This window comes from Oreochromis niloticus, linkage group LG1 (genome assembly GCF_001858045.2).
Source record: "Oreochromis niloticus isolate F11D_XX linkage group LG1, O_niloticus_UMD_NMBU, whole genome shotgun sequence".
Classification (NCBI taxonomy): domain Eukaryota; kingdom Metazoa; phylum Chordata; class Actinopteri; order Cichliformes; family Cichlidae; genus Oreochromis; species Oreochromis niloticus.
Window position 1 is genome coordinate 13,566,160 of NC_031965.2, and position 24,998 is coordinate 13,591,157.

Genomic DNA, 24,998 nt, shown 5'->3' on the forward strand with positions numbered 1-24,998 from the left:
TTTCTCTCCCTCTTTCCTCTTTTCTTTACTGGGGAGGAGTCATGGGAATTTGATGAAGTAGTAATAATTTAAAAACCGAGGAATTATATTCTTTAAACATAGGCCTGTATTTCGCCTGAATTTTTTTTTCTTTAATGTTATTCACCTCGTTACTCGTAACAACAAGTTTACATTAGGGCATTCAGGGGCCATTCTCAGGTATTAATAGCTTATGTCTCATATGACCTAGTTACTTCAAACCAACACTGGATTTTGTTACTACACTACACACGGTACACACTCGTAGACATTTATTTTTATTTTATTTTTATTATATTTACACTTTCTATTCACACTTTAAAGAAAGATTTGCCACAACTTAAAGAACATGTCATAGAAAAACTTTGTTTGCACAAAAGAGGTTCCTTTCTTGGTCTTTTTTTTTTATATTAAACCATCTTCCACCATCACTGGACCTGTTGAAGAGAAAAAACAAACTATTAATTAATAGAGGGTTTATCTTTTTCATTGAATAGTACTGCCACAGATACTAAAAACAAACATAGGAGACTTTATAACTCTGTGTTGTTTCTGAATCTTAATTACTAAAGAAGATCCACTCTAAACATTTATATCATAATTTTCAGAAATACCTTAAAGGTGTTGCCAAATTCTTTAACGAATTCCGTTTAACAGATTCGTTATAAAGTATGTGGTCTAAAAGAATAGATTTTCAGAATATCACAAATAAAATCTAAAGTAAAAAAGAAATTTAAACCTAATCAAGTCGAATTACAAACACCACCAAGTGTGTTACAATTCCTTAATATCAAAATCCCCAAATTACTGTCTAAAATACATAGGACACTCTCTAAAATAGATGAGTCAATATCCCTTCCCATTGCAAAATGGGAAGCGGATCTATCAGTCAGCTTAGACCAAAACATCTGGTCTCAAATATGCTTAAAAACCTTTATATTGATTAGAAATCCCAATCTAAAATTAATACAATACAAAACACTACATTGATTGCACAGTAAATGTCAATGGATGTTCAGGGTGAGTTTTACATCTTCTAACAACTGCTCACACTGTCAAGGCAATACACCTGACAATTACATCCACGCTCTTTGGTTCTGTCCACCACTTCAGATGTTTTGGTGCCTGATATGTGGAAACTTAGTGTCTCACTGACGGAATGATTTAACCAGAATTATTTAGTTATCTGACATCTAATGTATAAAGTTCTATGCAATATGCACAACAATTACCTTAAAGTAGGCTATTAGGATATCGCTGATGTTGAGCAGCGCAGCATCAACAGCGATCAACTCGAAGGAAAATGACAACCAGGGCAAAAATATCTTTATTACACACTAACACACATTACATCCTCTCTTCACGGCTGACCGCTCACACCACGGGTGTCCAACTCATGGCTTCGAGGGCAGGTGTCCTGCAGGTTTTAGATCTCACCAAGGGCGTAGATTTGGTTTTGGCATTGGTGGGGACGGGTGTTTCAACCACCGAACCCTGCCCTGTTTCTTTTTTTTTCCTTTTCGTCTTTGCTTCTTGATAAAAAAGGAGAAATATACTTGCCTACATATGCTATTGTACATGCTATTAAACCGTTTAAAATTACAAATCATAGTTTTATATGTGAATTATATAATGTTAAATTACTATTAAACAAATGACTGACTAAGTATTTTAGACTTTAGTTTACTTCAGCCATATTCCACATAAATCAGGTATCATACAAAAATAAAAATAGCTTCAAATACAGTCAAGACAATAAAAGAATATAACTTTAAGGACTTAAATGTGGAATGGAGCGATTTCGCAGGTCTTTCCTCCCCAGACTCCACAACAAATACTTTTGCAGCTGATCAAACACACACATGTGCAATAAGACGTTGTAAGTTGTATTTTTACTCAGTTGCATATAACATTTGTATTCTATTTTTATCCTAATGTATATTTTATTCTATTTTATTCTACTATTTTATTCTATTCTGTACAGTTGTGTACAGTATATTATTCTTATTGTATTCTAATTTTTGCTATATAACTTTGCACTGTCCACTTTCTGCTGTGACAAAACGAAAGGGAATCTTATCTTAACACGATTACTTCAGTTATAGTACACCAACTTCTCTTATACATTAGCACTGAGGGAACACTAAATGAACTGGTGGTTTTTGTCGATAAAACTCATCTAAGATGACCACAAAATTATTATTCTGTGCTTGATGTGCCTCACCTTTGGCCCTGGCTCCTCCCCTCTGACTGCACTAGGACATATTGCCTCTTGATAAAATAACACATTGATTTGTGCCATATAAAAAGTGAGACATGTCAATTCAGATTCTTTGTCAAATCTACACTAATCAATCAATTTACATCAGCAGCCTAACAATTGTAGTGCAAACTGCACTACAAGGTGGAATATTTGCAAAATCATGACTACCTCATGATATTTTGTCTCAAAAATTATGAATATGTCAGTGCCACTAGGATGAAATTATTGTGTCACCAACATTTTAACGTTAGACGTATAATTTTAACAGCCTCTTTAAACTAATATCCTGGCTTGCTCGAGGCTGCAGTTTTCTCTGACAGTTTCAATCAAAATTAGAAATGTTGCTCTGAGACTGGGAGAACTAATAGTGCTGCCTGTTGTGCAGTTAGTTTCCAAAACACGTAATTCATGGTTACACACAATTTTAGGCTGATGTGGGCCAAAGCCTAGCATAGCTTGTAACGTTATTATGATGGACACATTTTATGAGTGAGCTTGGCTTTAAGTGACTTACAGGTTTCTTTGAAAAATACTTTCTTATATGCACGTTCTTCCTCTTTCCTACCGTCCTCCTCGCAGCGCAGGTTTGCCGCTGCTAAAACTAAACAGAGCTCCCTGAAAGGCACAGCCAATCACATTGGCCATATTTGTCACATGAGGTCGGACTCCAGTAGAGAACGTAATTTAACTCTTTGTGCACCGCTGGGTGAATGAGACGCTGACAGATCTTTTTTTTTTCTCTCTCTCTCTCTCCCTATCGGGTTTGTTGTTTTTTTTTACAAGAAGCGATCAAATTATTGGTGGGGACATGTCCCCTCCGTCCATGCCAAATCGACGCCCTTGGATCTCACCCTGGGTCAACACACCCGAATCACATGATTAGTTCATTACCAGGCCTCTGGAGAACTGCAAGACATGTTGAGGAGGTCATTTAGCAATTTGTATCAGCTATGTTGGATCAAGGACACATCTAAAACACTGCGACACCTGTGGCTCACACGGTCAGCGGCGTGCCTTCACAGCGAAACTGTGCCCCCTTGTGGTGACAACTAAAATTCTGCGTCTCTGTTAACAATAATGCAGTCCACAACTTGAGTACACACAATGAAAATCTCAAAACCCACTCTTGTACTCAGGTACTGGAGTCTAAAGAAGAGAGACAGACACTATCTCTACTTTTAAGATTAGGCTTAAAACTTTCCTTTTTGCTAAAGCATATAGTTAGGGCTGGACCAGGTGACCCTGAATCCTCCCTTAGTTATGCTGTAATAGACATAGGCTGCTGGGGGACTCCCATGATGCATTTTTTTCCTTTTCAGTCACCTTTTTCACTCACTATGTGCTAATAGACCTCTCTGCATTGAATCGTACTTGTTGATAATCTCTGTCTCTCTTCCACAGCATGTCTTCTGTCTTCCTTCTCTCACCCCAAACAGTCGCAGCAGATGGCCGCCCCTCCCTGAGCCTGGTTCTGCCGGAGGTTTCTTCCTGTTAAAAGGGAGTTTTTCCTTCCCACGTTCGCCAAAGTGCTTGCTCATAGGGGGTCATATGATTGTTGGGTTTTTCTCTGTATGTATTATTGTAGGGTCTACCTTACAAGATAAAGCGCCTTGAGGCGACTGTTGTTGTGATTTGGCGCTATATAAATAAAATTGAATTGAATTGAATTGAATTGAATTGAATTGAACTGAATTGAATTGAATTTTAAAAAATTGTACAGTAAACTTCCACTTTTCCCTTTGTCCTTTTTTTCTTTTCAAGCACCAAACATAATGTCTGCAAACTTTCCAAGTTTTAGCTTAGAAACAGGTTTGGTCATAACATGTGCAACCATTTCTTCAGTAGTGCAATATAACAAACACATTTTTCCTCCATTTACATTGGACCTTACAAAATGATATTTAATGTCCACATGTTTGCACCTCTGTCGATTCACAGGGTTTTTAGCTAAAGCAATCGTTCCCTTGTCCTCGTACACTACTGTTTGTGTGTATTTGTAGTCATCTATACCTTTCAAAGGCTGCTCTAAATATATACACTCTTGCATCGTAGAAGCCAGAGATATATATTCTGCTTCACGGGTAGAGAGCGCCACAGTGGGCTGTTTCTTTGTCGTCCATGAAACTAGAAAACTGTTCTTACATAGGCTTACACAGTAACCTGTAGTACTGTGTCTGTCAGTGGTGTTACCTGCCCAGTCAGGATCACTGTAGGCTACTATACCTAAAATTTCATTGTTGTTCGTCCCAAAAATAAGTTCTTATCCTTGGACCCGCTGAGATATCTCAACACATGCTTCACAGTTACCTACAGTTCCTCTGCTGGCTCATGGAAATGTTGTGATAACTTGCTTACCACAAAACCCAGGTCTGGATGGAACTGATTTGAGGTAAGACTGTCTGCAGCCTCTCTATACATCCTCACATCATCCATCTTAGTAGCACCTTCTGTGTAGCACAACCTCTGATCACAGGGAGTTTCTCTGGGTTTACAGTTCTGCATGTTAAACCTCATCAGTATCTTGTTGGCAAATGTTTCTTGTGACACTGTTACACATCCATCAGAATGAGTGAAATCAATACCCAGAAAATGCTTAACTCTACCCAAGTCCTTCATCTTAAATCTGGCTGAAAACATTTCTTTCACATCCTTCATTACCTTTTTATTGCCAGCTGCAATTATCAGGTCGCCCACCCAGATGATCATAACTATGTTCTGTCTCCTTCGTATAAACACACTGGTCTGCTGGGTTTTACTTGAAACTGTTCTTAGTTAGGAAATAATGCAAAATCCTCTTCCAGTTACAACCAGATTAACTCATACAAGGATTTTTCTAATCTACACACTAAACCTTACCCCTCTTCATAACCTTCTGGCTGATGAATGTAGATTTCACAGTCGATGGGAGCGTGTAAACATGCTGTCTTCATATCCATTTGATTGAGTAACAGTCCTGCGCTGCTTTCTGTAACAGAAATCTTGTGCTTGTTAAGTTAGCTGCTGGTGATGATCCAGTTCTTTGAGTTAGATGATTCTAAATGTGTGTGGGACAGCGCACACTGCCCTGTAGCAGTAGTCTAAGGTAGTGTATGGATCTTGTTGCTACCACTGTTGTCAGTTACAAAGTCATTTAGATGACTAGGTTTTCTTCTCTCCCTAGCAGGATACTTCTTTTTGATAAATCCATAACTGTTAATTAAAGCATCTGTTCTGTGTTACAGCTGCTGTTTGGATAGGAATAGTTCCACAGGCATTTTGGTAGCTGACTCTCAATTAGCGTGCACTTGCCCATTTCAAAAAGAGTACACGACCCCCTCGCGGCTGTACCGTTTTGATGGGCTGATGTCTCATGCTTAATGTCATTTTTCCTTAGCGGGGTTTGGAAATCTCTGCAGGTGAACTCTGTGCCATTGTCCGATCTGATGCATTTTTCATTGCCATATGGGGCAACATCTGCTAGAAATTTCTCTGTTGTTTGCAGTGTATCCGTTTTTGTCTTCAGGAAATACACAAACACTGAGTTTGAATAATCATCAGTGAATGACTGCACATACTTGTACCCATCAATAGATTTAGTGGCCATCAGACCTGCTAAATCTGTGTGTACCATCTGTGAAGGAACCTTTGCTCTGGGATTTCTGTTCCGGGTTTGTGATTTTACCTGGATACACACTTCACATTCCTGGTCAGGTCTATCAGTTTTTCATGTAATTTGCATACCGTTAACACTCTGAAATCTTAGTTTATCTTCATAGTTGCAATGACTTAATATCTCATGCCATGCCTGTACGTCATGACAAGCGTTACATTTATCATTACCCTCAACTTCAGTTTGCAAATAGTATAATTTGCCATACACATGAATGTTTGAATGTTTGGTCTTTGTGGGTCAACATGTCCTGCCCTTGTTTAAAGGTGACTGTTGCTAATGTAGGGGCTGACTTTACTGAGAAAATGTCTTGGGGGTATGATGGAATAAACAGCGCATCTTTCAGGCCTGTATCATCAATCAGCAACATCTCTGCATCCCCTCTCTGTTGGACAATGCCTCTGCACTGGGTACCATCTCCCAGCTCCAGTGTGTCTCAGGTTTGAACGTGTCGTCAAAGCTCTTGAACTTGGCCATGTCGTTAACGATGTGTGAGGTAGCCCCGGTGCCCACCAGCAAGCCTTTTGCCTTAATGCTGTATGCTGACTGCTGCTGCTGGACTTCAATATCTGCGCCCTTGATCCTGAAGACATAATCCGACACTTCTGCTTTGGATCCGTTGCCGCTCTCATCTGCAACCTACCTCAAGCCATCTTATTTGTATTTATGTCTACATGTGGTATCATTGTGTGTGTTGCTCTTGCAATGACATTTTTTGCAGGTGGTAGCCTTTAAGTCGTTCTTATTCATCCTTCTGTTAATGTGGAGACTTTTCCTTTCGAGTCCTGCCGGTGCCACTGAGAAGAGCAAGCAGCATCTAAGTGTACTTTCGGACCACTGAGTATTTGGACTACTTTGAAGAACTCACAGACATATTTCATATACAGCTCTATATTTATACACAATGTTTTATTTTATTTTATTTTATTTTATTGCCAGCTTCTATATTGTTATTTGAAGGACTATTTAGAGATATTCTCTTAACTTTTGCTGAAGACATTACAGTTTTGTTTTTCATGGACTGAGAGATGACTCAATAACTTAAAGGAGGGGTTCTCAAGCTTTTTGGGACCAGGGAATTTTACACTGGGTAAAATTTTCCCAAGGAGCCCCTTGTAAACTTCATGCTGATAAAACTCTAGGTGTTTTGTAATTAGATGCCACTTTGCTGGCTTCATTGCTTCATTTGCTAGCACTTGAAGACACACAACACATTTTGGTTTTCCACCGTCATTCTCGATAAACCCAAACTCCAGGTAACTGTCACTGTCATTTGGCTTTTGCATTTCTTGATCAAGTGGAACGACTTAAATATTTTTCCATTGTGCTAATTAGCTCAACCCTTGATGATGCATATGTATTTACATGTCAGTACATCCGTGGTGCCACTAAGAGTTTTTGCAGACTCCTTTATGGCTCACGGACCCATGAGGGTCCAGGGACCCTAGTTTGAGAGCCACTGACTTAAAGGACACATCCAGATGTCAAAGGATTAAGCAGATATGACTTGTAATACAACATAAGTGGAAGAATTGTGAATGATACACATATCTATTTTTTTCTTTTCGTTTCAATTCTCATTATGAGTTAAAGAGGACAGATGTTCTGATTTTACTTGTATACTTCACATAATGACTCAGTGCGAAGTTTTTGTTATTGTTAGAGTGAGTTAAGTTTCCTTTAAATCCCAAATGCACTTGAAAGGTGATGATGGTGACATTCTAAAGACACTTCTGGAATGTGGTCTGAATGTCTGTCAAAAAATCTGCACAAACACTAATGTCAGAGCAGAACACTGATCAGCTTATTTATACTGGTATTTATTTAAACTACTTAGCTAGCACCATTACACTGAGCTAAAATCATCTTTACTCCAGTTTTTGCTGCTGCTGCTGCTAATAAGTAATGAGGGACTTCTGTATATGTTGATTTCCTCACCTCTGTGGTTGTAAATCCAGCGTGGCAGAGCAGAGAATGAGGCCTCTTTCTCTTCTGCCTTCTCATTGGCTGACCTCCACTCCCGGTCCCTCCGCCCCCAACCCCGTATAACCTCGACCACCCTTCAGTTACAAGTACGAGTTTTGCAACACATTCCTCGCAAACAGTGTTGCAAAAGTATCAGTCAAGACATTTGTGAATATTTTTTTCTGTAACTACGTGTGTAGTGTGTAGAGAAAAATATTTACAGATGGAAATTTCAAAGTACACGTTCACATTTTTTCTACATATTGTTCCTTTTTATTCTACAACTTCTCATATTTTGCAACAATACTTTCATATATTCCCAGCTTCTGTAACCAGTGGGTGCAGTGTGGTCGGCACCAGCTCTGCTGCCCTCTGAAGGTTTCTCCAGCAGCTCAAAAGCACTCACCCTCCACCTGCAGAAGAGTGAACTGTATGTCTTCCTCTGCTGTAACAAACACAGCCCCCCCTCCTACGCCACTGGAAACTTCCACTGCTCCTACACTCCTCTGATGAGCCCAAAACCAGCACAAAATGTACCTCACATCCACACAATAATTCACCTATTGATTGATAAGCAGTTTACTTCAGCACACAGTCAACCAACACAGTCACCACTTGACAAACTGATAATCTCCAAATAACAGTGTCAGCGATATGGGATTTACTCATATAAAAATCATTTTTTTAAAAAAGTATTTTGGACTAAAATGAGTTGAGATATTAAAAAAATGAAATGCATGCCATTGTATGTTTGTATATCCACAATGTAAAGGTTGTTTGTCATAAATCAACACTAATCTTTTTGAGACTGACAATAAAATATCAGCACTGAACTCATTTAAAGCCTGAGTCTTCCTTCTGCAATGCAGTTGAATAACTCCTGAGTCATGGGTATGTAGCCCTTATTGTCTTCCAGGTAAAACAGAGGATCCTTGATGAGAGCAGGGTTAAAACCTTCCTCTGCCAGCTTCACCTTCATCTGCTTAAAGGTGCTAGTCACTACCAATGCATCCTGCCAGAGAATAATGAAATGGTTACTGGATTATTGCTAAAATATATGCAGATAATTCTTTATGTGATCATTCTTTGAACTTTATTTACCTGTATGCGAACGAAGCGTGGTCTCGCGTAGCTGGGCAAGTAGTTTTTGACATGCTGATAAAAAGCTTTGCCATCAAAGTCCATATTTTCTTTTAGTTTCAGTGCTGCCATTCCAATTCTTCCCTCATGTCCTATTCAGTGAAGGTCAAAGTAAAAAGAAGAAAAAACCCCTCAGATTCCTGACATTAATCCCAAAATTCAGAGTTTTTCCTCAGTATGTCAGAAATATGCGATTAATCTCAGAATTCCAAGAAAAAACTTCAGAATTCTGAATTTTTTCTTAGAATTCTGGAAAAAAATATTCATAATATTTATGAGACATACATCACAATAATCTTGGTTAATTGAAAATTATTGCTTTTAGTATCATTATTACCTGGCACCTTCACACCATAAACTTTAGCCTCTTCAATAAAGTCAACTGTGAGCAGGTGGTCAGCCACCTCTGTGGTTGCCACATTTTCTCCTTTCCACCTGTAACAGATATAATACCACAGTGTCCGTAATTCTGAAATGATATATCCCAAACTGAGGGTTTTACTGTTTTTCTACATCTTCTTCTGCTGTAGAAACCTTTCTATAGCTTTCTAGCTATAGAAACACTAGCTTCACAGACAGTGTTACATCTATGTCAGTTTTTAGAGCAGAATAAAGTGTTTCATGTCTGCTTTAAGACAAAAAACACTCTCTGGTACTCCTTGTCCTGACCTTTCACCCGGATTGTCAAATTCATTTAATGTTTCACAGACCTGAAAGTGTCTCCAATGCGGTCTTGAAAGAAGATGAATCCCTCGTCGGTAATCTTTAGAAGGTCGCCACTGTTAAAGTACATGTCGCCCTTCTCGAACACATCTCTTAGCTTCTTCTTGTCTGTCTGCTGCTTATCCTTGGCATAGCCACTGAAGGGTGTTCTTTTTCCAATCTTTGCCACAAGCAGACCAGTTTCTCCTGCGAGTAAAAGTAACAGTATACGTTTAAGTAGTAGCTTAAAAGTCAAGACGGCACCTTAGGAAACAGGCTCACCTCTTGGGACTTCAATACAAAATCCTCTAGAGTCTCTGACTGGCTCCTCTTTTTCTGTGTCAAACCTTATGAGGGCATATTTGCATGCCATCTGAAACAGTTTACAGATAAGAACATTGAAGAGAAAAAGGAGTTAGTCATATCATTTGCATATACTATATAGGCTGTATACACCAGCAAACGTTTGAAAAAAAAAAAAACAAGAAAAAAGGAAACCCACTACAGTCGTGTGAAAAAGAAAATTCACCCACTCTTCACTTCAAAGATTTTATGCATCAAGACCAAATAAAATATATGAATCTGGTTTGGAATAGGTTTTACAATCAAGTAAATACAACGTCAAACAAGTAACAACACACAACATGTTACATTGTCGTTATCTTTTTAACAAAGATTCAGCTAAAATGCAGAAGCAGTGTGTGGAAGAAGGAATTAGCAGACAAGCAGACATTTTTGCAGTTTGCTGGTCTGGAGCATTTAAGTGTTGTGTTAACAGGATGCCAAGGAGGAAAGACATCAGCAGTGATCTTATAGAAGCAATTTTGGCTGCGCATCAGTCTGGGAAGGGTTACAAGGCAACTTCCCAGAAATCTGAAATCCATCATTCTGCAGTAAGAAGATTATTCACAAGTGGCAAAAATTCAAAACAGTTCTCAATCTTCCCAGGAGTGGACGTTTAAGTAAAATCACCTCAAGCTTAGACTTAATGTTTAGAGCAAAAAAAAAAAAAAGTTGGAATGGCCAAGTCAAAATCCAGACCTGAACCTCACTGAAATGCTGTGGTTGGACCCAACAGATCGATGCATAAATGAATGCTCCCAAACCTCAACAACCTTGAATGATGTTATAAAAAAGAGTGGACTAATTATCTTTTTTTTTTCCAATTATGTAACTTTAGAATTGAAAGAGGGTGTGCTTTCTTTTTCACATGGCTGTATCTCCCCATCAACATCTTACTTTGTAGAGAAAATGTTCTCTGCCAACAGCTCCAATTTTCCCACCGTAGTTGAAAAAGCCAACATTCCCTTCAGTTGCTCCGTAGCATTCACGGATACAAATGTTCCCAAATCGCTCCAGGAATTCAACCCAGGTGTCTTCCCTTATTCCGTTTCCTATGGCCAGTCGGACCTTATGATCCTTGTCATTGTCTCTCTAAGAGAAGGCCAAAGGAGAGGTGAGAACATAAACAATGACCATAAGAAACAATGCACCTCACTGAAGCAGGTTGGTAGAACTCATTAAAACAGTTTGAGCTTCTAACACATATCCCAAGATTGTCATTACTAAATTATGACCTTAAACTTGTGTTTACCTTCAGTGTGTTGCAGAGGTAGCGCATAACCTCGCCTATGTACTGGATGACAGTCACATTGTACTTCCTACAGTCATTCCAAAAGTTGGAGGCAGAGAACTTGCTTCTCAAAACAACAGTGGTGCCTAAAAATGGAAAGATACAGAGTTCAGCAAATATGCCGCTTCATGCTAAGAGTTCAGCGTTGTAAACTCTGCAAGGTCAACTTTAGGACTTCAAAGTGCAAACAATAGAATCGGGTGTAGTTTGAGGTCATGTATATGTTGGTTTAACCTGCAATAAATCCAGGGGAAATCTTGATTTGTGGCTTTATTTTTAGGAAATGTTTCATGTATTACCTCTTTCTATAGCTCCATAAAGTCCCAGAAGAAAGCCAGCAGTGTGGTACAGAGGCAGATATATGTAGACAATATCATCTGAGCGCACACCAGCAAATGTCATGCCAAAAGCCCGTATCCAAACCTTCTCGTGGTTAATCACAGCTGCTTTTGGAAGCCCTGTAAGAGCAGATGTAGTACAGTTTTATTGTCATCCTTTTACTCAACCTCTGCATGATAATTATATGAACACAGATTAGAAGTCAAGGCCAGATAAGCCTTTGAGGTTACCTGTGGTTCCTGATGTGTAGATGTACACCGCAGGACTCTTGATGTTAATGCTGGCCCTGAGCTGACGGGACAGGGGCTCGTCTGACTCCATCTGAATTTTGTCAGAGAGGCTTTCGATGCCGTCCACATGACAGTGCTCACGGAGGATAAACACACGGATACCCTGCTGCTTCAAAGTGGGCAGCACCTCCTCTATTGCTCCTTGAAGGTCTGAGAGAGAGGGAGGTAAAAAAAAAAGAGGTGCTGATCAGTCATTACAGGGTTATATACGTAAATGTGTGTTTAATAAACAGACTATCATAAGTTTTGATGGTGAAATTAACAAGATTTACCCATGCAACTTTAGCACTGTCCAACCCTCCCAGTTAAAAAAAATAGTCAGAGATACAAACAGATACTTCTAAATTAATTAGACAATATGATCACATGATATCAAAAACTGAAAGATATTCAGCACGTTTAAAGTTAAGTTCATTAAAACCAACGCCAAAAGCTTACTGCAGTATTTACACAGCTTACCAGCGCCAGCGATCAGGACTTTGGCTTCACAGCAGGAGAAACAGTGCAGCAGGGATTTGGATCTTATGTTGACGTTGAGGAAGGACGCTGTGCATCCCAGCTTGGACAGTGCGAGCCAGATCCATACAAACCACGGCTCGTTGCCCAAGAAGAGGGCTACCGTGTCCCCCTCCTTGAGGTGGGCATGCGTTAACAGAGCCCTGGCCACTTTGTTGCTTTCTCTGTCGGCTTGGCTGTACGTGTAGGAGCTTTCCTCGTAAACTATGAACTTCTTATGCGGATGCTCCGCCACTTTGTCCAGAAAACGATCTAAAATACTGTAAAACTTTTTCTTGATTCTGCTCAAGCGTATACCGACATAAATGGAAAGAAATGTGTAACTTAAATCTTTCAAAAAATAAGGATTCCGGAAGTAAATCATTAAAGGCAAGACTGCCAACGCGGTGCACAAAATATATGCAAGCATTTTTGTTTTTAAAAAAAAAGACGAATATGTCAGACCTGCTGCTGGATCCATACAACCACCTTTCAACGGACTCCAGCTGTTGGATAATTTCTGTTTACGCCTCCTGAACTTTGAACGAGTTTCAGAGTTCGAGGGGTTAAAATGGACCGACATAACCCCCCATTGCCTGCTGAGATTTGTGAGTCTCTTTCTTACGTTTTTCCTTTTTTTTTTTTTCTTTTTTTGGCTGGGGCCATCGGCCCCTCTGGCCAACACCAGTATACGGTAGGGCAAAGTGTCTTGCCCAAGGACACAATGACCAGAACAGAAAGGCCAGGACAGAAAGGCCGGGAATCGAGCCGGCGACCTTCCGGTTACAGGTGCGCTTCCCAACCCCCCGAGCCACGGTTGCCCATATATATATATAGTCCCATAATATTATTCATAATATTATTATTCCATGTCCCTATTGCCAGTCTTGGCAGCCGGGGATCAGTCCGCCAGGGCCCAGTCCGCCAGGGCCTCCGCTCCTGGCCGCCGCCCGGCACACAATGCACCCGACCCCTATGGCGCCTCCTGCTGGTGGTGGGCCTGCGGGAGGATGGGCCCATGTCTCCTCTTCAGGCTGTGCCCGGCCGGGCCCCATGGACTAAGGCCCGGCCACCAGACACTCGCTTTCGGGCACCCTCCCCAGGCCTGGCTCCAGGCGAGGCCCGGTAACCCTATCCCGGGCAGGGTAAACTGTTCCCTCGATGTTCTCTTCATAAGGGTCTTCTGAATTGCTCTTTGTCTGGTCCCTCACCCAGGACCAATTTGCCATGGGAAACCCTACCAGGGGGCAAAAGCCCCCAGACAACATAGCCCCTGGGATCCCTGGGACACACAAACCCCTCCACCACGATAAGGTAGCGATTCACGGAGAGAATCCACCCTATCTCCCTTAGAGATAGGGTGAGAAGTTCAGGCATCCGGGAGAGGCTCAGAGTAGAGCCGCTGCTCCTCCACATCGAAAGGAGCCAGTTGAGGTGGTTCGGGCATCTGACAAGGATGCCTCCTGGGCGCCTCCTGGGTGAGGTGTTCCGGGCATGTCCCACCGGGAGGAGGCCCCGGGGCAGACCCAGGACACGCTGGAGAGATTACATCTCTCGGCTGGCCTGGGAGCGCCTTGGTGTTCCCCCGGATGGAGCTGGAGGAGGTGGCTGGGGAGAGGGAGGTCTGGGCTTCCCTGCTTAGGCTACTGCCCCCGCGATCCGGCCTCGGATAAAGCAGATGAAGATGGATGGATGGATGGATGGACGGATGGATATTATTATTATTTATGCATCTATAATGTGCATATGACTGAAGAAGTCACTTGGATGAGTGACATATAATGTGCATAGATTTTCTGAAGACATGGAAATTGAGTACATACAAACTGTATATTTATTTTTAGAATCACAATGACACTCAGTATACTGACTGAAAAACTGACCACTATTCAGGTTTTTTAATTGTTGTTGTGTGTATTCATTTAAGTGTAGATACTTAGATATCCTGTGTGACAGCAGTCCTACATGGAAACTGATCTACTATTGATGATGCCAAAATTGACTTTATTCCTGAAGTTGGGCTGCAAGCAAAAACAGTTGCATTTAATAAAATTGGATAAACAAAAGATTTAATTTTCTGTAGATTTCTTGTAAAATAAACAAATACAAAGAGCAGAAGCTTTGAAAAAAAAAAAGAAGAAAACAAACATTTTTGACTCATCCTCTTTGTTTTCATCACCCCAGCGCACACACTTTAGGAGCTGCCACTGGAGTCATTTTACATGGGCCAGCACAGCGCAGTGTCCCTGACGTTCTGACCAAAAAGCCCAAATGTAGCCACAGTGAAAATGCCACACACACACACACACACACACACAAATCACCACCGCCAACAACAAAAAAACCTTATAACTGATTTAGTTTATGTACAAAAAATACTCACTTTTCTCCATAGCACTCCATTAAGTGTAAAATAAGTATCGGGAACTTCCATCTTTCATGTATGGATATGTGCTGGTGTTCCTCAAGACTGGCAACCAAAGATATCCCCTCAGGTGTACCTCAAGGATGTTAAATAATTAAAGTTAAAACATTTTTAATGTTAATTTTAGAATAACTTACTATACTTGTGATGGCTGCAGTTACAGCCACACGGTGGTAATATCTACGGAGCATCAGTGTTACAATAGAGGCTTACACAACACTACACTTACATTTTTCTTTCTTTTAATATAGGATTTAATTTACAGGGTAATAAAGAATTGGTTTTGTTTTAGAATTAATTTTCTTATACAATCAAATAATACTGTATTCTAAAATAAGTGTGCACATTTTAGTTTACACTGTTATGTATGTGTGATTTAATCTTTGTTTGTTTGTTTTCTGAGTTACCAGAGCGGCAGCTGCTCCCAGTGCCTTGGTTGATGAGCTAAAAGGTGGAAAGGGGCGGAGCAAGCCTATGTGGAGACCTGCAAATTGGGTCATATCACAATTCTGGATCATGGGGGAAATTGAATTTGTTATGTTAGTTTTAGTTGGGTTTTGTGTGTTCTGCGCCTTTCAATGTTTTTGTTGGCTGACTAGCCACTGTTTAAATTTCCTCTTTGTCTCGTTTAGGTAGGTAGGTTATTTTTTGAGTTAGTAGTATTGTTTGTTGCCAGCTTTTCTGGCAACAAAGAGTTCTGTTACTTTGACCTCTTTTATGAAGATTTTGAATTTTCTGTATAATTTAACCAAGTTTGTTTTAGGGTCAAATAAATAAACTTTTTTTTTTGCACTTTAACCTGTGCCTGCCGTTCCTTCACTGCTCGGTCCATCACAATACTCAAAAGTTAGCAAGGATAACATTTCTCATTTTTAATTTTCATTAAAGTGAATGTACATTGACATAAGTTAAAAACAGTGATGGGAATAACGGCGTTACAAGTAACGGCGTTACTAACGGCGTTACTTTTTTCAGTAACGAGTAATCTAACTAATTACTATTCCTATCGTTACAACGGCGTTACAGTTACTAACAAGGTAACGCGGTCCGTTACTATTTTTCAACAAACAGACGTTGAAGCTGTGTTCAGTTTACCGCATCTTATATCAGTTGCACGGAAGTAGCTGTAAGTAATCTGGACACTACAGCTTTAAGCAGCTGCGCGCTCCCGCGGATGGTAATCACGATCACTGTCTAGCACAACACCTGGAGCTAAGGAGGCAAAACAATCGCATGAGTGCTGCTGTTTGACTGAGGAAGAATAAAGTAGTCGTGGTAAGTCAATCACATGACCACTTAAAGACAAAGCAACAAGGTACCAGTTTTTAAATTGTGTTGATAGGCCACGTAAAACCAGATATGATAAACAATATATACGCGGCGTTTTTTCCTCAATAGTTTCGCCACGTTAGCGCTAGCAAGCACTCTCTGCTTATGAGCAAAAAAACAAAACAAAAAAAAGTTTTAGGAGTGACGGCGAGAGAAAGAGAGAGAGAGAAAGAGAGAGGGAGAGAGAGAGGGAGAGAGAGAAAGAGAGAGAGCAGGAAAAGAGAGAGAGCGAGTTTTGAGATGTGAGATTTGTGACGTTTAGCGTGTTTGGAGTGTGTAGTTAATGTGTTGTCTTGTGTAGTTAGTGTGTAGTGTTGTGGATAGTTTTGTGTTGTGTGTCAGAACAATGAGGCGACTGCTGTCTCCAGGTAGAAACAGGAGTGATACACCTGCTGCTGTCAGACCTGCGGGTATCAGGCTGTGATGTTCTCCTTTATAGTGAACAGAAATTATGTTTTTTGGAGTGGCACAAATAATTTGTGTGGCATCTTATTGAAGAACAGCTGATTGTTCTTTAAATAGTTTGAAATGGTTATTTAAAAAAAAGGGTAAAAGGTAAATGGATGCAAATAACTTTGTTGTTTGCAAAACTTGTGCATAGGATTTTAAAATTGACAATTAATATTTGCATTTGAAGTTATGAAATATGATTCATTAAACATGTTTATGGTTGTTACAGTAAAAATATAACTTTTTCTACTGTGATTTTATGTTTTTTGTCTGATTTTAGATCAATTCTGGTTATACAGTATGTCAAAATGAAAACAGAACTGTAAATTCAGGCACGTGAGGTTGTGCTGAAAAGAATGATACCAAACAAGGCAAAGTAAATAGTTTTTAAAGGTAAAATGTGGAGAGAAAATCAAGAGTAGTAAAAAAATGGCCAATTATACCCTGGACCCCAGGGGGTTAAACGTTCTTTGTTTGTTTTTTTTAAGTAACGCAATAGTTACTTTTCCAAGTAATTAATTACTTTTAGAATATTGTAACTCAGTTACTAACTCAGTTACTTTTTTGAAGTAGTAACTAGTAACTATAATTGAATTACTATTTCAAAGTAACTTGCCCAACACTGGTTAAAAAACAAATATAAGCAAGTGTGATTGCACAGCATGTGTACCCTGGACCGATCATTCAGACAATTAAGCTGGTGACGTTCGTCTGTGAAGTGATGACAGGCTGCTTTCACCCAGCGTCATAGAGTAGCTAGCACTGCCTCCATTTAAGTGAAGAGCAGATTACCTGTATACTGAGCAGGGTCCGAGTGCAGCCAACATTCTCAGCCCCGCCAGGTTAACCCTTTAACAACTTAGCCTTCTGTGTTGACTAAGAACCAAAAGGCTTAATTCCAACGATATTTAGAAGGCAGTAAATTAGTGTTGTTGTTTTTTTTAGTTTTTTTTTTTTGATTACACGTAAACGTTGGAGTGGCGGACCTTAAAGCTCGAGGTCTCAGAATGAGGATCGAAGATGGAGGCTAAATATTGGTAGCGGCAGTATAAATCCTCACGTATGTTGCTGTTGCCATCACGATTTCATTAGTAGCAAGCGAGCTAAGCGCAGGGATGCGCGTGCCTTTTGCGCGGTATAGTGAAGAGGGAAATAAAGGGGGTCAAAGTAGCGCAATCTATCTTTAAAAAATCTAAATGGAACGAATTATCATTTCTTTTCAATTTTAAAATAAAAAGATGCTGTTGTCAACATAGAGGTCATTTAAGTTAAATAATATAATTAAATTAAATTAAATAGTTTAATTCTTCCAAAATATATTTTTAAAAAAAGCATTTTTAGGCATGTTAATAAAATTTATTACTCTCTGCTCTTTAATACCTAAAAAAATCAACTGGCATGGTGTCCAATTGTGTGCCAGAATTGGACATTTTTGTACAACGTCTGGATATTCATGTCAGGGCTCTAGACTAACTATTTGACATGGGCGCACCGGTACGCCTAACTTAAAAAATTTAAGCGTACCGGCACAAAAGTTAGGCGCACTCAAATTTTTCAACCGCTTCGCTTAACACCGCAGTTTTACATGTGCACCTTCTTTGGGGGGGAAGTCCATACAGACAATATTCATTTCTAAATTATTAACTAACAATCTTGTGCTTAAAGTGCTTTGTCAATATTGTAGAAAATGTTAAACTTAATCATCATCTTGGCCTCCTCTGACGACCTGTTTGCTGTTGCATGAAAGGCAGTGGGGAGAGGGGACACTTGGGCAGTGCATTTATTGCAGCATAAAGTGTGTTTTCTGGATACAGTGCTGCTTTATCAGCATTCAAAGATTGATGGCACCGTGTCAGAGCTGGCTATGAATTTCAGACGGATCAGTCCTTAACTTAACACAAAAGTTATCAATAGTTATTTTCATCTTTTCTTATTACCCACAGCTACATCCACTTTTCTCAGGCCTAGGCTGCTCACTAGGGCTGGGTATCATCACTGATTTCTATAATCCATTCGATTCCGGTTCTCAAAGTCCTGATTCGATTCAGTTTAGCCTCAGACAGTCAGAAATATTATAATTCTGATCATTTATCAGTACTGACACTTGTGAGACTTCATCAGAATTGTGAAGATCACAGCAGATGCCTTTGTGTCAAAGTAACTGAGAATAAAACACAGAAAAACATGAAGGAGATTTTCCTGGTCTGGCTTTTTATAGCAGATAACCTTAAAAATATTCTGCAATATTCTGCAATTTTGCATAATTGTAAGAAGTTTAAATTTCTTCAGTATTGAACAGCAGAAATTAGGCTTTCTTGTCGGACGTCATTTACATGAAAAAAGAAAAAGACAGCGCTGTAAACAACGGTAGACTGGTGGGTAATAAACGAATGAATAATCCAGAAAACAGAGATTTGAGACGGGAAACTGTTCTTGAAGTACACACAGGGAGCTGTGTAGGAAGTGTAATTTTTATTGTGGTGGAAGCAAAACAGCAAAAGTCAGAGGGAATTCATGACGACATTGATCAAATGTGAAGCGCAGTTTGCTGCTTCTTTTTGGCTCGGCGAATTTTGGTTGGACAGACAAAACCTGCAGCTCAGAATCAGCGCAAAAAGACGGAAACACAGCGCGGACCCGACGCATCAGAATCGCTAAGCTCCGACAGCGTGTCCGTCTGCGGGCCGTCCGGTGAGAAAGCCGAGAAAGACAAAGCTGATTCTGATGCGTCGGGTCGCACTGTGTTTACGTCTTTGTGTGGAATCCGTTAATGAATTGATATCGCCTTATTAAAGCTACTCACCTCCCTCTTCTACCTGCACTTTCCACTGGACCACGGCCAATCAGAGAGGTCCCGCCCCTGACTATCTCTGATTGGTTTAGTCCACGATAGGGGCATAATGTGTGTCTGTTGTTGACCACATGGAGAGTTGCAGAGATGTTTTTTTGTTACCCAAACAGTTGGTCGCACCGGTGCGACCAAATGTTTTTTTTTTAGTCGCACCACGGAAAAATTTGGTCGCACTCTAGAGCCCTGCATGTATTGACAGGGCTGTAGTTTTTCACTGTTTTACTTTAGAAACATAAATCTTTGCACAGATGATGCTTATATGTTGGTTACTGGATTTCTGGAACCAAATGTGAGCTGAGGCATATTTTTAAAAGGGTTATATGCTGTTCCAGTCACAGTAACTTTGACACAGTAATATCTGCTTTAATATTTACACCTCTGATTAAATTTCCCAAATGTTAGCTTTATTTTGATACCAAGATTGTAAGGACAGAGTTTGTAATTGCAGAGAAATAATCAATTTAATTTGGGCATTACATTTTCGAGCAGGAAGCTCAGAAACACCCTTGGGGCTTAAGAGGTTAAAGCTGTCCAACTATGACTCAACATAGGTTAGTTAGTCAAGCTGTGGAGTGAATTGAAGAACCCGGCACGTTACCAACCCAACTCCCGAGTCATGACTTTTAAACCAATATTTGGTCACAATAACCCAACTTACAAACCTACGGCTTTTACCCAGAAGTTGAGTTATGCACCTTGAATGTTTTGTGTTTGTTTAGCTTTTGAGCCGATGCTGTTCATGATCTTCAAGATGGGAGTCATGATGTGCCCAAATCCGATCACCTTTGCACATAACGCCTGCTGGTGAATGATGCAGTGGTAATGCATATATTTTGGGAACTCTGTGTCACCTTTACAGTGAGCGATGAATCCTGTATGTCAGTCGATAATAGCAGGAGCCCCGTCTGTAGTCACCGATACCAGCTTTTCCAAAAGTACTTTTTTTTCTCTGCGAAAAACGCCTTCACCACCCAGGGGTGGATCTACAGGGGTGGCATGGGGTGGCATGTGCCACCCTAAAATGATCTCTTGCTACTCCTAGTGCCACCCTAGTTTTGCATGTAACAGTGTTGTTTATTAAATCAAGATAGCATTAACACTTTAAGCCTAGTAAAAATTAAAATTGAATATAAATTCAAAAAACTGAAAATATTGCATATATTCAGTTTTTTCGCCCACCACCATTATAAAATGGTTCAGCTCATAGCGCAGACCGGTGTTGTGCCAAAAAGTGATCGCCTGCCAAAAGCTGATTTCCAATGTTTGCTGTGTTTTTTATGTGTACTATCTTTACGTATGTTTGGAAATAGACTTCGGTGAACAGGGTTTAAATTGGGTTATATATAAAATTTTAAAATTACCTGTTTTTCAAATATCTTTATAACTCTGTTTTATTGTACTTACATTATAACCAATCCAGTCCTTTTTGTTCACTTCAAATATGTTTACAGAACTATTGTTACATTTGTTGCAATATCTGCTGTCCTCTTGACCAGATTACTCTTAAAAAATAAATTTTTAATGTCAGTGAGATTTTTTTTAACTGGATAAATAAAGGATATAAAAGTCAGTGCCAAAAATTGATTGCAGCTTCTACCTTGTTACAGGAATGTTGTTTGTGGCTCAAAATGACTTGATATCATTCATGAGGGATACATTTGACATATGTTTCACATAGACCAACAAGTTATTTATGGCAGTTTAAATACAAGCAATCAGTTTTTGGAAAATACCAGAAATCTGTTTTTGGCAGACAATCATTTTTTGGCACAACACCAGCTTTATTTCGTGTTGTTTTAGTAGCAACCGATGCTTTGTCCCAGAGCACATTTTGAACAACACCATGGGCATTTCAGATTTCACACAGGTGGTTGGTTGTTACACTCAGGAAATGGAATGAAGGCGAGTGTTATCAATCCACTGGGGTCAGCGAATGTGCCGCACCTACACATCACATGACCGATTTAGGATGAAATAGCAACAAGCTGCAGCTTGTGATGAAAGTTCTGAATTCAAAATATACACCAGTTTTTACATTTAATGACAGGCCACTAAATATATAGTTATGATAAAAAAAAGTTTGGAATATATATATATATGTGAAAAGGACCATTGTTTTTACTCGCTGAAAAGTCTTCAGCTAATCCAAAATGCTGCAGCAAGAGTCCTGACAGGGACTAGAAAGAGAGAGCATATTTCTCCTGTATTGGCTTCCCTTCATTGGCTTCCTGTTAAATCCAGAATTGAATTCAAAATCCTGCTCCTCACATACAAGGTCTTAAATAATCAGGCCCCATCTTATCTTAATGACCTTGTAGTACCATATCACCCTATTAGAGCACTTCGCTCTCGCTCTGCAGGCCTACTTGCTGTTCCTAGAGTATTTAAAAGTAGAATGGGAGGGAGAGCCTTCAGTTTTCAGGCCCCTCTTCTGTGGAACCAGCTTCCAGTTTGGATTCGGGAGACAGACACTATCTCTATCTGAACTGTATGTCTTCCTCTCTGTAACAAACACAGCCCCCCCTCCTACGCCACTGGAAACTTCCACTGCTCCTAAACTCCTCTGATGAGCCCAAAATGTACCTCACATCCACACAATAATTCACCTATTGATTGATAAGCAGTTTGCTTCAGCACACAGTCAACCAACACAGTCACCTCTTGACAAACTGATAATCTCCAAATAACAGTGTCAGCGATATGGGATTTACTCATATAAAAATCATTTTTTTTTAAAAGTATTTTGGACTAAAATGAGTTGAAATATTAAAAAAATGAAATGCATGCCATTGTATGTTTGTATATCCACAATGTAAAGGTTGTTTGTCATAAATCAACACTAATCTTTTTGAGACTGACAATAAAATATCAGCACTGAACTCATTTAAAGCCTGAGTCTTCCTTGTTCAATGCAGTTGAATATCTCCTGAGTCATGGGTATGTAGCCCTTATTGTCTTCCAGGTAAAACAGAGGATCCTTGATGAGAGCAGGGTTAAAACCTTCCTCTGCCAGCTTCGCCTTCATCTGCTTAAAGGTGCTAGTCACCACCAATGCATCCTGCCAGAGAATAATGAAATGGTTACTGGATTATTGCTAAAATATATGCAGATAATTCTTTATGTGATCATTCTTTGAACTTTATTTACCTGTATGCGAACGAAGCGTGGTCTCGCGTAGCTGGGCAAGTAGTTTTTGACATGCTGATAAAAAGCTTTGCCATCAAAGTCCATATTTTCTTTTAGTTTCAGTGCTGCCATTCCAATTCTTCCCTCATGTCCTATTCAGTGAAGGTCAAAGTAAAAAGAAGAAAAAAACCCTCAGATTCCTGACATTAATCCCAAAATTCAGAGTTTTTCCTCAGTATGTCAGAAATATGCGATTAATCTCAGAATTCCAAGAAAAAAAATCCGAATTCTGAATTTTTTCTTAGAATTCTGGAAAAAAATATTCATAATATTTATGAGACATACATCACAATAATCTTGGTTAATTGAAAATTATTGCTTTTAGTATCATTATTACCTGGCACCTTCACACCATAAACATTAGCCTCTTCAATAAAGTCAACTGTGAGCAGGTGGTCAGCCACCTCTGTGGTTGCCACATTTTCTCCTTTCCACCTGTAACAGATATAATACCACAGTGTCCGTAATTCTGAAATGATATATCCCAAACTGAGGGTTTTACTGTTTTTCTACATCTTCTTCTGCTGTAGAAACCTTTCTATAGCTTTCTAGCTATAGAAACACTAGCTTCACAGACAGTGTTACATCTATGTCAGTTTTTTAGAGCAGAATAAAGTGTTTCATGTCTGCTTTAAGACAAAAAACACTCTCTGGTACTCCTTGTCCTGACCTTTCACCCGGATTGTCAAATTCATTTAATGTTTCACAGACCTGAAAGTGTCTCCAATGCGGTCTTGAAAGAAGATGAATCCCTCGTCGTCAATCTTTACAAGGTCGCCACTGTTAAAGTACATGTCGCCCTTCTCGAACACATCTCTTAGCTTCTTCTTGTCTGTCTGCTGCTTATCCTTGGCATAGCCACTGAAGGGTGTTCTTTTTCCAATCTTTGCCACAAGCAGACCAGTTTCTCCTGCGAGTAAAAGTAACAGTATACGTTTAAGTAGTAGCTTAAAAGTCAAGACGGCACCTTAAGAGACAGGCTCACCTCTTGGGACTTCAATACAAAATCCTCTAGAGCAGGGGTCCCCAATCTCAGTCCACGAGGGCCGGTGTCCCTGCAGGTTTTAGATCTCACCCTGGGCCAACACACCTGAATCACATGATTAGCTCATTACCAGGCCTCTGGAGAACTTCAAGACATGTTGAGGAGGTAATTTATCCATTTAAATCGGCTGTGATGGATCAAGGACACATCTAAAACCTGCAGGGACACCGGCCCTCGTGGACTGAGATTGGGGACCCCTGCTGTAAATAAACGCACTGCTGATACACAGAGCACCGCGCCTGGGTCCTCCTTTCCCCACACCCCCACGGTTTACCCTGCCAAACCGTGACATTTATAGAAATAAACTGTTGCATATTGATATTTATCTGTTCCCTACCTTGTTAAAACATTGTTTATAATTATTGTGACAAATCATTAACACATTTAGTGTCTCTACATACATGAATATAATTAATTATTAATGATAACAAATAGTTAAAAGTAAATTGAGCAAATTTGTTATGTCAGAAGTGTGTATCAAACTGGTCGCCCTTGAAGTAGCTCTTAGTTTCAAAAAGTTTGGTGACCCCTACGCTAACCATATAAGACAACACATTAAATATAGACTCAAAACACGCTAAATGTCACAAATCTATGTAATGACATGTAAATGTGTTAGCCATCCCTCTTTAAACGTCTTCCAACGACTATTTTCGTGTTGGCTCGAAATAGAATATCGCCCTCTGCTGGTATCGCAGCTTACTGCAACTTAATCAAGAATTTTCTTTTTTTCCATAAAAACGGCCTTAAGAGAGACAAAGGGTGACGTCCACACGGTGGAGCAGCGTGTCTATTAGGGGTGCTGGGATGAGGTTGAAAATGTATTACCCTGGGTCCCTGCATTCCTGAATATGGCCGTGTTGTTAACTACAATTAACAAGTTGAATAATATTATGGGACAATATATATATATATACATTAAAAAAAAAATATGTATTTAAAAATTCTATTCCTCTGTTGTTTTTAATACTTTATTACTGCTACATCGAGTTCATGTGACACCTCCCCAGCCAAAAAAAGAAGAAAAAAAGAAGGAAAAACGTAAGAAAGAGACTCACAAATCTCAGCAGGCAATGGGGGGTTATGTCGGTCCATTTTAACCCCTCGAACTCTGAAACTCGTTCAAAGTTCAGGAGGCGTAAACTGAAATGATCCAACAGCTGGAGTCCGTTGAAAGGTGGTTGTATGGATGCAGCAGCAGGTCTGACATATTCGTCT

The 24,998-nt window shown here is 39.7% G+C and overlaps 2 protein-coding genes across 4 annotated transcripts; both read right to left on the reverse strand.

Annotated features, from left to right (window-relative positions):
- Window positions 1-8,139: 8,139 nt before the first annotated feature.
- LOC109201153 (very long-chain acyl-CoA synthetase) lies at window positions 8,140-24,984 on the reverse strand. Of its 3 annotated transcripts, XR_003220868.1 has the most exons (6): window positions 23,721-23,825; window positions 23,447-23,645; window positions 23,073-23,170; window positions 22,697-22,827; window positions 22,133-22,607; window positions 8,140-8,432 (listed from the first exon to the last, which is right to left on the reverse strand). XR_003220868.1 is itself a non-coding variant. In XM_025908921.1 (5 exons), the coding sequence occupies exons 2-5, from the start codon at window positions 23,527-23,529 to the stop codon at window positions 22,434-22,436; spliced, it is 486 nt and encodes a 161-aa protein (XP_025764706.1). In that variant the 5' UTR covers window positions 23,530-23,645; window positions 24,839-24,984; the 3' UTR covers window positions 21,905-22,433. The 3 variants fall into 3 exon arrangements, 2 of the variants coding, with proteins under 2 accessions (XP_025764706.1, XP_019212256.1); XM_025908921.1 differs by lacking the exons at window positions 8,140-8,432; window positions 23,721-23,825 and adding an exon at window positions 24,839-24,984 and having other exon boundaries at window positions 21,905-22,607; XM_019356711.2 differs by lacking the exon at window positions 8,140-8,432 and having other exon boundaries at window positions 21,905-22,607.
- On the reverse strand, window positions 8,459-13,100 carry LOC109201949 (very long-chain acyl-CoA synthetase). The gene is made up of 10 exons (XM_019358025.2): window positions 12,459-13,100; window positions 11,940-12,149; window positions 11,670-11,828; window positions 11,332-11,456; window positions 10,977-11,171; window positions 10,020-10,110; window positions 9,746-9,944; window positions 9,373-9,470; window positions 8,997-9,127; window positions 8,459-8,907 (listed from the first exon to the last, which is right to left on the reverse strand). The coding sequence occupies exons 1-10, from the start codon at window positions 13,075-13,077 to the stop codon at window positions 8,734-8,736; spliced, it is 2,001 nt and encodes a 666-aa protein (XP_019213570.1). The 5' UTR covers window positions 13,078-13,100; the 3' UTR covers window positions 8,459-8,733.
- Window positions 24,985-24,998: the final 14 nt, after the last annotated feature.